General features: G+C 48.0%; 1 protein-coding gene across 1 annotated transcript; it reads left to right on the top strand.

Annotated features, from left to right (window-relative positions):
- Window positions 1-274: 274 nt before the first annotated feature.
- On the top strand, window positions 275-12,856 carry RS1 (retinoschisin 1; the record flags this gene model as incomplete). The annotated part of the gene is made up of 6 exons (XM_082278796.1): window positions 275-326; window positions 8,184-8,209; window positions 8,522-8,627; window positions 11,098-11,239; window positions 11,379-11,574; window positions 12,704-12,856. The coding sequence occupies 6 exons, from the start codon at window positions 275-277 to the stop codon at window positions 12,854-12,856; spliced, it is 675 nt and encodes a 224-aa protein (XP_082134922.1).
- Between the last annotated feature and the right edge of the window lie 241 nt (window positions 12,857-13,097).

The following is a 13,097-nucleotide window of genomic DNA, read 5'->3' as shown; positions in this document are numbered from 1 at the left end:
CTGGTTTATTTGGACATATGTCTGCAAATACAGTCAGATTCACACTCAGAGTGTCAGTACCTCAGTACATCTTGCCTTTAAAAACTGTTACAGATGGCACATCCTCTAGGATGGAGTTTGACAGCAACAATTGTGTGGTTGGCTTGATGGTGCTTGATAAAATCATGAGAACAGAGGAGAGTAAGGTGCTTAGGCAACGCTTAAGTTAATCTCATGCCTTCCCATCAAGCCAAGCATTACACTAAGGAGCTATTCACAACAGAGGAAGGAAAAGATGCAGTTCAAGATGGGAAGCGTCCTGCTGTCTCTTCTTTTCTGGTACAAAGGTATGCACTTTGCCTCCTGAGAGGCACTTTCAGATATCCCTCTTTGTGTTTCCTGTTTCAGCTGCTCTTTCTTCTGCCAGGGGCTGTGGGGTACAGAGCAAGCTCTTCTCTACATTCTCATGGAAACATAATAATTCAGGGAAAAGCAAAATGTGGAGGAGATGTGTAATTTATGCACATGAGTGAGCAGCATTCTTACAGATCTATGAATATTCAGTAGTAAAACTCTGTTTCAAAAAAATAATTGCAGTGTAAAAAAATTGCCATATAATTTGTCAAAATATGAATTTGCAAAGAAAATTGTAGTGCAGCTGAGCCAGTGTGTAAATAATAATGCTGATTTGAAAAATGAGGTACAGTATAACATGAAAGACTGGCCCTTCATTAATCAAAACTCTTGATTAATCAAAAACTGATGATTTTCTCTAGCAGCAGACATTGCTGATGAAGACTGCCTTTTTTCTTAAGGCCTTTCCAGGTATTTTGGCCTGGGAAAGGGTTCCAAAGACACTTTTAGAACAAAAAAGCAATTCGTAAATCTAGAAAATGGGGAAGGTATTCATCAGTTTTGAGGCTTTCTCATACTCATTTTCCAGAAAAGTAGCAACAAAAGTAGGTAAGTGGGAGCTAGAAGGAGCCAGAAAATTTAGGGTCACAATCTCCTTCCATTTTAATTCACCCAGCTGTGGAGAACAAGGAGATAATTTCCTGGTTCATATTTAAATTTCTGGCTTCATCGAAGCCAATGGCAAAGCTGCTTTCTTCTTAAATCAGGCTGCAGGTTGCTCTTGGTAAATGCTGGGCAGTGTCTACCGACATGAATGTGTGAATCAAATATGATCTGTCAGGGTGAAGAACAGATTAATCAGACAGTCCAACTTGTCTCCTGTGGGTGTTGAATTCCGAGTGTTTTGGTATGTCTGGTGTTTTCTATCTTTGTCTGTTTCCATTGAATATTTTGCTCTATCAAACTTCATGGTAGTAAAATAAGTGCTCCTCCACTAGCCATGCCTTCATTTCATCTTGTTATGTTTGGCTGTACACAGTTCTGTCTAATTAATAGGTCTTTCTGTTCATCTCCCAGCAAATATTTGTACACTCTCCTTGTACCTTATCTCTTCACTCTCCTTTGTTTCACTTGTGAAGATTACTGGTGCCTGAGCTTCTAGGAAGAGCGTTTTTATACAGGCTCCAGCATTTTTTTCCCCTATGGGTGGCATAACTGCAATTAGTCCTTGGAATAAGTTCATGTACCTTGCTCTGAATCCCAGACACAGCTTGCTTTTAATAGACACCCACACATCAGGATATTTTTGGAGAGCCTGCAGTGAAAAATAAGTTGCAAGATCACTTTCCAGGCATCACTCCTTTGGTATTTAATTTATTTTCTTAATTTATTGTATTTCTTAATTTACTCGTTTTTTCTGCTTCGTGGTGTCCTCCTGCGGATAAAACGAGAGCAGCCCAGGTGCCCCTCACACTCCTGCCTCTCCCAGCACGAAGGTGCCGCTAGGTCAGCACTCGGAGCTACGTGCACTGATGCCAGGATAAGCCGCTTAGCTTATTTTCCCTGGCAGAGCAAGTGGCTTAGAGGAGCACCCGCAGCCCCCGCGCCTTGGCTGGGCTTGTGTTTGCTGGGGGCACACCGGAGCAGCAGCAGCAGCAGCAGCAGCATATGGTGCAGCAGGAAGGCTCCTGCGACGAGAGCGCAGCAGCTGCGGGGCCCCTCCATATGGCGAGGGGGAGCGCCCCGAGCCCCGGGCTGACACGAACGCGCTTTTAGCGCACTGAAAGTGACGCGCCCGCACCGCCACACTCCGCCCGTGCTCGCTGCTGCAGCTCGAGGAACAAGCGCATCTCAGCCGTTCGGGAGACGGGATTTCTCTTTTTTCACCTCTGTTTTTGTAGCTTTGAAAAAACAAAAAACAAACAACAAGAACACCATCCCACCCCCACCCCCTCCCAAAAAAAAAAAAAAAAAAAATTAAAGGCTCAAACATGCCTTTGGATCACAGTAAATAATATCTTTAGTAGTGCTGCCCTTTAGTATAATCAATGCATCTAATGAAATTACTATGCAGGCAATGTTCTGCGTAGTTCCAAGCAAGAAGGAACAAACGTCAATAAGATCAGAAAATGCTGAAAGTTTTCTAAGGAACTATGGGGAAAAAAGATAATTAATTATACATCTCTTAAGGAAAAAAGGGGGAAAGGTTGATTTTTTTTTTTTCCAAATTATTTAAGCTTTTTTCAAATATTGTCACAACGTAAAAAAAAATTAGTGGAAACATTATGGAAAAAGAGAAATTAATATGAATTAAATAGGTGTAATTGTGATTACTTAAATGTGTTTTTATTGCCTTCAAATAAATACCAGTAAATATTAAATGAACCGCAATACAAATGAATGAAAATCAAAACCTAATGAAAATCATTCAAATAAGGAAAATTAAATGGAAATTAAAATAATACAACTGTGAAAATTCCCCATAAAACAAAGGAGGAAAAGAACAGCTGATTTAAAGCTTGAGACAGAAGGTTAAGACAAAGTATGAGACCTCCCCTGTGCAAGCTGATGCTGGTGCTGGTTCTCTTGCCCTCAGTTTCTGGCTCTGACCGAGCCTGCCCGGTGATTAGCAGAGATCAGTGCTCGCAGGCTGGTGTGTGCCGGGGTGTTGGTGTGCTGCTGGGACCACAGTATCATCTACAGGAGATGCGGGCTGAGCTTTTGGCCCAGCTTTAGGTGTTGGAGTCCCTGGATGGGCACCCTGCTTTCACCAGGCCAGCCTGGCTTCCGATGTCTTTGGGTGGACACAGATCTGCACGTGTCCTGGGGGTCCCTGCCTGCCGGCACAGCTCCCAAGGACCATTTAAAGCCCACGCTTTTTAGAGATAAAAGCACTGCTTGCACAACACACGGTCCCATGGAGCCTGCCTAGTGTGGCCATGGAAAAAGCCCCGGGGGAAAATCAACAAAAGCAATCACGAAGTGTGTGGGCAGGGGAGCTGTGCTTGCCAAGGGTACCTGGGGACTGGCCACAGCTGCAGCAGGGGCCCCAGGGGCCATTGCCTCTGGCACAGGGGCAGGGAGAGATGGGGAGAACGCCACGAATGTGGCAGCTTCCCGAAATGCACCTTCTTACGGAGGCTGGTGCCACCTGATGTGAGTCACCTCACTCTCCTGGCACGATTTTCAGGGCTGGGATGTAAAAATAGCCTCAGTTAATAATATAGCAAGACACAAACTAGCACCCAATGGGCACAGAGGCGCTGCAATGCTTTTTTCAGTGTCTCAACCCTCTGTATTGCGTACAGGCTGTTACCTAACTCTGCTTCCTAACTCTGCTGTCTAATGTGGTGCTCAGGTTAAAGAGGGCCTTTCAGAAAGCATGATAGAACCACTGCCACTCATTCCAGCCATGCCTTTCATTTTTGTGACTTTCTGGAGCTTTTCTGGGGCTCCAGTCTTATTTTCCTGGGGTTCAAGCTGTTTTCCTTTCCCCTACCCCATAACCCTCAGGTGCTGAAGAGAAGCAGGTGCCTATCTATGCAAAAGGAGCCATTGTGCCCAGAAAGCACGGCTGCATCATGGGGGGATTGCTCTCCACTGGGAGGAGAGAAAATAATTTTACCTGTCTGAGTGCTGTTAAACTGAGATGTTGCTTACAGAGATGAGAGAAAAAGTTAACTATTTTCCAGCTGAAGCTTCTAGAACATCTATATAATAAAGTCATCAGAAATTTCCCCATACTTCTCCTGCAATGATCAGGTTTATGTGAACTTATTCCAGTAAATCGAGTGACTGACATTTATTCTGTGTTCTATTTTATTTCTCTCTTTTCATATTTATAATGTGCTTTCTCATGCTTGTATATCTGTCATTAATTCCTACACTAAAAATGACTTGCTGCTGTGACTTTATGGTCGGGATAGTGAATATGATTTCCCAGAGTTACTGTATTGAAATGTGCTCAGCCTTTGGCAGTGTTACTTCTGCCCACACTTATCTTCCTCCTTTCTTTCTCTTGTTTAATCACATTCCTAATGATTACAATTTTTCTGAGACACACAATTACCTGTTCCTGTCATTAAAATGCCAGCAGTAAGTTTTCTTGCTATTGATCGCCCCTTTTCCCAAGTAGCCCTAAGCTGTGGCTGCTGCTTTATCCATCTTCCACCTCACCTTGGCACTCCAGGGCTACCTCTGCCAGCTCTTTTCTTTCTGCCCCAAACCTGGACCAGTTCCTGGTGTATTGCTCCCCTCCATCCTGCTCAGCTGGAGGTGCCCAGTGGAGACATCCCAGGACCTGGGCTCCAGCCCAGCCTCACCAGGACAGGTTCCCTGGCACAAAATCATCCCCTGGATCTTGTCCCAGGCCCTGGTTCCTAAGTCCTGCGCTATGGGATAGCATTTGTGCATGGCAGTGCTCTGGACACAGCACACTGCAGGGTGGGATGAAGGGACAGGAAAGGCGCATGCCTTATTACCCTGCCTCCCACAAACACAGATAATAATTTATTTCACTGAACTGATGGTTTGTCAAATGTCCTGGGGGGCTGTAAATAGAGCTCTTTCCTTTTTAGTGTTTTGGGTTTTTTTTCAGTCCTGTGCTTTTAAAACAACAGCCCCTGGCGGCCGTGCAGGACTTACGACTCTCCCTTGAATTGCAGCAATTCGTTCTGTCTGACCTACAATTACCAATTATCTTTGTAACCTTCCTTGAAGGCAAACATGCTCGCTATAAAAGCATGCTGCCCATCACATTTTTGGACTATTGGCAGCCAGCTTTCCTCTTCATTTCCTTTGTAGGACAGGGCCTACAGCTGTAAACACACCAATATATCAATTACTATGTTTTGTGGCCAACTGCAGGCAAGGGCATCTTTTGTTTGCTTTCCTCTCACAAGGCCAGGGGTTATCAGGCTGCACTGCCCAGGCAGGGCATTTAACCATCCACTGCTGTGCTTACCCCAAGCCAAGCCTGCTGCTCCCCTGTGCCATGGTTGGATGGCTGAGCCCCCTGCGGGAGTGAGCCCTTAGCAGTTCACCTGTTCGAGCTGAAAAAGGCGAAGTTGAGCTCCTGTTTGAGGTGTTTAAATCAGCAAGTTATGCTGTGAGGGGTGCAGGTGCCCAGCCCAGCTGGGACAGCCAGAGGGGCAGCACGCCAGCACCTGTGCCCTGGCACTGCCTTTGCACCACTGTGTGTTGTGGGGCTGACCCAATGAAACATTGCATTGACAAAAGGGCTTTTGTGCTTGAAATTCCCTCCCTTGCTTAATTTGCAGTTGTGTCCCCTGGCAGATGAGGCTAAAAGCCCTTGAAGCCACTCTCATAGCTCAGGAGCAGGCACCACTGGCCGAGTGCAGCCACTCATGCAATGCTGGGTGACCTGGGGAGGTCGATTTATTCCTGGTGGTTGAATGGATGCTACCATACGTCCACCCACCTGAAATCTATTCATTTTTTCCTGTTGTTTCACTCACAGCTGTTGAGTTTCCAGCTGCATGTGTCAATGGCATATTAAATTTTGATCTTGGCTCTCAAAGGGGAGGCCTATTAAAGGGCTCAGCATGGCCACAGAGCAATACCCTATATCATCCTGGTAACTCACATCCCCTTTCCTCACCCCAGGCATGCGGTGCTCAAGAATAGGCCTCACCACACTACTTACTTAACTTCCTCAGGTTAATGGCTGGATTTGATGATCTTAGTGGCCTTTTCCAGCCCCTGATCCAGGCCAAAGTGTATTATACCACCAAAAGAAAAACCCGAAACAACACAAAAAACTTTTCTCCACAAAATCAGTCTCCTAAAGATGAAAATAAAGTGGTTAAACAGATGGAAGGAGCCAAGCCTGCAGCCCCATGAGCCAGGGATTGCTGGGCAATGGGAACACAGCAGGCTGTGGTGGCTGGGGAGCTAGGATCCCAGATGTCAAGGATGCCCTTGTAGCTGGTGCTCCTGGAGCAGGGCACCTGTCCTGCTGGGAAAGGACACTGCTCTATGGGCCAGAGGGGCAGGAGAGACACCTGCCAGCCTGGATCTCATGCCCCAGGTGCCAATGCCCCTCCAGCACTGGCATCAAACAGAGAACAGGGCAGGCAGGAGAGGCAGGCACTGCATTGCTTTTATTGGCACAGTTTTCTTAAGTGATAAAATCCTGATTTCTATTGTATTGACAGACAGCATTAACTTAAACCACTTTCACACTCATTTAAGTCAAACCTCTTTGCCCCATGTGGCACAGCACAGGGGTGTCCTTGGGTTTGCCCCTCTACCTTGATTTTCTCATTGCACAGTGGAGTCCCAGGGCTTGGCTTGGTAACATTTGTGCTGGGAAAGGTGTAGTGCAGTGTTGTGTGGGATCCCCAGACTATGCTTTCCAAGATGTCTGGAGATGTGCAAGCATGTTTTCCTCCTGAACATATTGGGCTCTGGGTGCCCCCTGCTTCCCTCTTGGGCATGACTAGAAGCCACATCTTTTTATTGTAGACTGATGTTTACTTCTTCTTCCAGGGCCAATGCCTTGGGTTAATGTGGTAAGTTCCTGATGGCAGAAATGCTGCTCTGGGATTCTGAAGCACAGGAGACCATCCCTGTGTTAGAGAAAGGAATTTTTAAAAATGTCTTTATCATTTTGTTTTTGGGGGCCTTTCTTTTAGACTCTTGATACATTTAGACTCATTGTCACACCCAAGGAGCAGTTGCATTTCAGTAATAAACTTTGTATATAGTTTATATTTTAGCTGATTATAATTGCTCTGTGTTTGTGAGTCTTTTGAGATGAAACCTGCTATAGAAATGTGAGATGTAAATTCCCAGCATTAGATGTAGCTTCCTAGGCTCAGCAAAGTGACAGTATATGAATGAATAAATCATAACTAGATTTCAGTGAATAATTCAGAGTCTAATTTATTGGTGAAAAAATCCTCTTTTCGTATTCACAAAACCTCTGGCCCTACAGGCTTTGAAAACCTGATGTCTGACATTTGACTTGTTTTGATGAGTTAGCAGCAGTCATGGTATTACTTTTTTAATATTTATTTTCCTAGCTGTTTGGGAAATATTCTCCCAGTCTAAAAGCTATTTACATACTCTGCTTTGGACCTCACTGTGAAGCCAGAAGAGCCTTTTCAGTAAGGAAAGTGCTCATAAAAAAGCCACTGCTCAGTAAGAGGCAGGAGATAAAACAGGTCAGATGTTGCAAAAATAGCATCTATTCCTCCATAGCCACAATGACTAGCTTTCCCTAAGAAAGGAAAAAAAGGAGTCTTTTCTGTGAGATAGATTAGGAAGACCTATTTACACTTCTTTTTTTCTCCCTCACATCCAGAGGGAGTGATCTCAGGCCCAGCACCTTGTGAGGTGTCCGGTCTCCTCCAAAGACACTTGCAATCTGCTGTGGCTGGCTAGGATTTCACCCTTGAAGTTCATCAGCTTACAGATTTTAAGGGGAAAATGTGACAGGGAGACTGTGGAGCAGAAAGACAGAAAAAAATGGATATGGGCAAAATTAGCTGTAAAGCAGAGACTGAGAGGTCCAACATGTGTTTCTCCTCAGGGTGATTCAGGTGTATCTGATTGGGAAGAGGAGATGCCACAAGCATCTGAAGGAAAACCCAGTGGAGGAGTAGTACAGACATGGGCACATGCAGTCCCCTGCTCCTGCCCATGTTCTCTTGCCTTCTCCTGGCAATCAGCTTGGGGAAATATGGTAGATTCGTCAGTCCTTCTGCTATTTATTTGTCCCTACCTCAGGAGTAAATGTTGATTGTATTTCCTGATGTTTGCTTACAGCATCTTTGTTTCTGATCTCTCTCTCCCTCTCTCTTCTTCCCTCCATGCCCACTGCCCAGTTGTGATGGCCCTTTCCCCAGGAGAGGTAAGTCTCTCTGGATAGTTTGGCTGCCAGGTGAATGCTGGGGGTCTGACACTGCCCAGCCCTGGTGCCTTGGGGTGGGAGGGATGGCACCTGGGCCTTCAAGCTCAGGCACATGCTCTGACCTCTGAATCTGAGGGGTCCAAGTCATTCTGTGCTTCATGCTGAGCTGGCAACAGGAAAGGGTCTCAGACAAGGTGCAGCAGTCCAGACAGGCACAAGCATTTGTCTAAGGTTCAGAATTCACATTTGGCCTCGTGACACTACTGTTGATGACTACATTGATTTATTACTCATTTTTTACCTTTTCTTTAGGATGAGAGACTGGAGCTGTGGCACAGCAAGGCTTGCAAATGCGATTGCCAAGGAGGCCCTAACTCGGTGTGGTCCAGCGGGTCTAACGGCTTGGAGTGCATGCCAGGTAACGGAGGGAGCCTTTAGCTGTGTTTGTCTGGTGCCCTTCAGCAGCTTCCCCTCTGCACCCAGCTTGGCAGAGCTGGCACGTTCCAAATCCGGGCTGGTGGAGCTGAACCACTGTGAGGTGAGGGGGTGACCCTGCGCCATCAGGCAGAGGCAGCCCCCATGCCTGGACTTAGGGAGGTCACCCAGGGTGGTCCTTGCTGGCCAGTAACAGTGGACATTTGCCTTTCTCTCCCTGGAGGTCTCGGTGCTGGTGCTTCCAGAAACTGCCTGGGGCAGCTACTGCCATGTGTAGGATTTGCTGTAGGAAACCTTTTGTACCACCTAGGCTCATCCTCCCTTGCTGCAGTTTAGCCTGTGACATCTTCTAGACTCTCCAGGGATCAAGAAAAACAGTTTATTCCCTCTTTGCAGCATATTTCTGGAAGGGAAGGAAAGGGAAGGGAAGGGAAGGTGGTAGGTTTGGTTGATCTGTCCATAGCCAAGGGACATGTGGATGAGGAGTCATGCTGGATATCCTGGCCAGGCCAGGCGTGAGGGGGTGTCTCTCACATTAGCATTATGTAGCTGAGTACTGAAGGCATTTTCCTTGTTCTCCTGAATGAGGAACGTTTCCACTGTAACTCCCAGCTGTCCCTGTCCCCAGACAGGGGCTTTGCACTCCCCTTGCCCAGCCCAGCCCAGACAGTGTGGTGTGGCCTGGCATTCCCTGCTACCCAGGGACAGTTTGCAGAGCAGCCATGCAGAGCTGCCTCTAGCATGGCCGAGGGGAGCAGCCGGCCTTGCAAACACTGAATGACTTTTCTCTGGCTTGGCAGTAACAGTGTTAAATGGCTCAGCTGCTTTGGCTGGGCAGGCACCAGGCATCTGTTTTGGCAGGTCCCTATGCATGGCACCAACAGACTCACCAGAAGGTGACCTGCTAATTGCATTACCGTTGTGTGGTCTGCAGATTAGTGTTGCTAAAAGTAAAGTTGGGTGGTGTTTGAGATAAGCCTGACAACTAGTAAACACACGGGGCCACCCTCTTGCACAAGGAGAGCAAGGCTTTTAACGTGGTGGGAAAGCATGATGTTTCCATGCCTGGAGGAAGGCAGGACAGTGGCTATATGTTTTCATGGGGAAAAACGTGTTAATGAGGTTCCAACTGAGCAAGATATGTTAATGAGATATTGATGCATGCAATATTGACCTAGTAGAGCTTGCTAATGAGACATTGACCACATGGCTGCAGTGCTGGGGAGTTGCACTGGGGAGGCCGCAGTCATGCCAGGTTCTGGGCACCCACTGATGCTCCCCATATGTTGACTGTTTTTAACACAGAGCACCATGGTGGTTGCTCAGGCATGGCTAAGGCAAGGAAACCTCTTATCCACAAGTGAAGCTGCACAGAACTTTGCTTGCTCCTTTATTGCTGAGACCCATGAAACAGACTATGCTAAACTGGAGACTGCAGAGGCTCCACAGGCTGCAAAATCAGAAAGCTGCCCATGATACAGATGTTTGCCTAGGCAATCCCCATGTGACACTTGTGAGTGCCTTCTTTCTGTATATCTTGATACACAATTGTAACCTGATCACATAAAAAAAGATCGTAACAAAAACCCCTGCAACTAGGTCCAGGTAGCATGCAGGTGCTCAGCATCACTAAAGTCTTGCCTTCCAGAGCACTGTGCGGTGACCCACCACAGAAAGTTTTAATGACGAATGAATATTTCTTTCTCCAGTAGTTTTGCAGCCAGTGGTAGTTGTGTTGAATTTCTCGCTATTGCAGAAGACAGCTGCGGGGGTAGGATTGTTACCCTGAAGATCTGCAGTCAAAAACTGAGATGGAAATCCCTGAGCCCTCAGCAGGGCTGAAAATTACACCTCACTGGCACCAGAGCACCTGTGAGTTTTCCACAAGGCAAGGCCACCTCCAGACACAAAGGTCCCCATAGCAGAAAATGCAGATCTGAGGGTGCTTGTGGAGAGATGACCAGAGCTGGCTCAGCAATTCTGCCATGCAAGTAGAGCCATAAGTCAAGACAGTGATTGGAGGAACAGAAGGAGGTAAAGCTCTGCGAGCAAAGAAGTGCCCAGCATTACTCAAGGACCAGGCAAAAGCTGACAGCCTGGAGGCTGGATCCAGGTTGATGCATCCAGTCAGGCTCTTCTTCCACATGCTTACAAGAAGGAGATTCAGACTGCAACATCTGAATAAAGCCTTTCCCCCAAAATGTTGCAGGCAGAACAAGTCTAGTAAGTTTTGAGAGAGAAAGAAGAGTTAGAAATTAACACGAGTGAAAGTTAGAAATGAAGACCCTGTGGCCCCAGGGCAGGTTGTGGTATGGGATAAGAGCATTCCCAGCATCCTAATCAGGGAGAAGAGAGAACAATGAAACCCCAGGAAGAGTTGACAACGTGTGCAAACACACCCAGGAAACAGAGCCATTTCTGTCCCTTAAGGTGTTTTTTCCCTTGTTCTGCAGAATGTCCCTACCACAAGCCCCTGGGCTTTGAGTCTGGTGCCGTCACCCCCGACCAGATCAGCTGCTCCAATCCTGAGCAGTACACGGGCTGGTACTCCTCCTGGACAGCCAACAAGGCCCGCCTCAACGGCCAAGGCTTTGGGTGAGTTCAAAAGTGCCTCCCTGAGGGGTCCCACGGGCTGTGGGTGTGGGGACTGGGGAAACCTGGCAGTGTGGGGGCAGGAGGGTCTGCCTGGGAGGGCACTGTTCAGGACAGAGTGGGGCTGGTGGTGTCCCCCCAGGTGTGCGTGGCTCTCCAAGTACCAGGACAATGCACAGTGGCTGCAGGTCGACCTGAAGGAGGTGAAGGTGATTTCGGGGATCCTCACGCAAGGTCGCTGTGACGCCGACGAGTGGATGACCAAGTACAGCATACAGTACCGCACTGATGAAAACCTCAACTGGGTGTACTACAAGGACCAGACTGGGAACAACCGGGTCAGTGGACTTTGCTCTTTGGCCACTGGTGGAGGGGTGATGTGTTTGGTGACGTGAACACACCAGGTCTCTGTGGGAGGTGCCCCAAAAGGGAGATCCTGCAGGAGCAGCAGGGTGGATGGGTCTCAGTGCTCACCCTGCGTCAGGGAGCAGCGCTGAGAGGGGCCATTCCCCCTGTGAGAGTGAGTGTCATGCTGACCGGTGCAGAAGGACAAAATGCATTATTTGTGTTTTCTAATTATCATACTGAAGTCCAGATTAAGCTCAGAGGCATTAGCTGGCATTGCAGAGGAGGCATTACCTCCATGATAAAACCCCTTTCTCAGCTGTGGCCACACAGCCCCATCCATGCTTGGGCACTGCCTGGGGATTCTTTTTATTGCTGTGTCCAGGGATAGTGCATGATCCTGGTGCAAAAAGACCCCTCAGACAAAATCTGCAACTAGTTAAGTCACAACCCACCAAACCGTTGTCACGCTGCACTTCTTACTGGTTGATTTGAAGCAAAAAATTGCATTGGGGAGATCTTAGAGGTGCCTGTGATCCCTGTGCAGCCCAGCTGGGCTTGGGGATGCCACAGCTGCTGCCTCCCAGGTGTCTTCAATGCTGATCTGTGGGGATGGTCCTGTCCTAGCATGGGAGGTTCTGCTGGCTTTGCTGAAGTTCCTGCAGCCCTAGGGAGATGTTGAACTTTACCAAGAAAACAGGTCATGGCAGCAGATGTGACATCCAGGCCAAGGAATGGGGAAAGGGCCCTCAAATACATTTTTTGTCTATATTGGCATGTGTAGGAGACTGGCTCATGAACTTCAAAGAGCCAAAGTCAGCCATGCTCACTCCAAACAAGCAGTGCCTTGCTACAGGAAGACGAAGGTGACAGAATGGGAGGAGAATGGGGTAAGATTTTCTGGCCTAACCATAAAAAGTTCAGGAACGATGGGGGAAAATGACCTACTTAGAAAACTGAATCAGTGTGACAAAAATTGTCTACATCTGGCTATTTTTAAAGTATTTTGTTCAGAGGGTAGAGGGGAAGGAGCCTCCTCCTCCTCTGCTCTGCACAGGCACCTAAAACTCGTGGGACAGAATTTCCAGCCCCCTAACCAGCCACCCACCCCTCCCTTCACAGGTTTTCTATGGCAACTCGGACCGCTCATCCTCGGTGCAGAACCTGCTCCGGCCGCCCATCGTGGCCCGCTACATCCGCCTGATCCCGCTGGGCTGGCACGTGCGCATCGCCATCCGCATGGAGCTCCTCGAGTGCCTGGGCAAGTGCGGCTGAGCGCTGTGTCTGGGGGAGGCTCTGTGGGTGTCTGCCGGTGCAGCCGCCCTGCCTCGCTCCGCTGCCACTCCTGCGGTGTAAACGCCCAGCCTGCAAAGGGAGGGGCTGTCCTGAATAAAATGTTCCTTCACACCACGCCTGGTGATACAGCTGATGGGGGCTTGTGGGACACACTCTGGGGAAGAGGAAGGTTCAGGGCCATGGCTTGGATCCTATGAGATGTGGTGCTTCTGGCCCTGGG

The sequence above is a fragment of the Coloeus monedula genome (genome assembly GCF_965178545.1).
Source record: "Coloeus monedula genome assembly, chromosome: 3".
Lineage (NCBI taxonomy): Eukaryota > Metazoa > Chordata > Aves > Passeriformes > Corvidae > Coloeus > Coloeus monedula.
The sequence above is the reverse complement of the archived record's forward strand: the minus strand, read 5'-3'. Positions and strand labels throughout refer to the sequence as shown.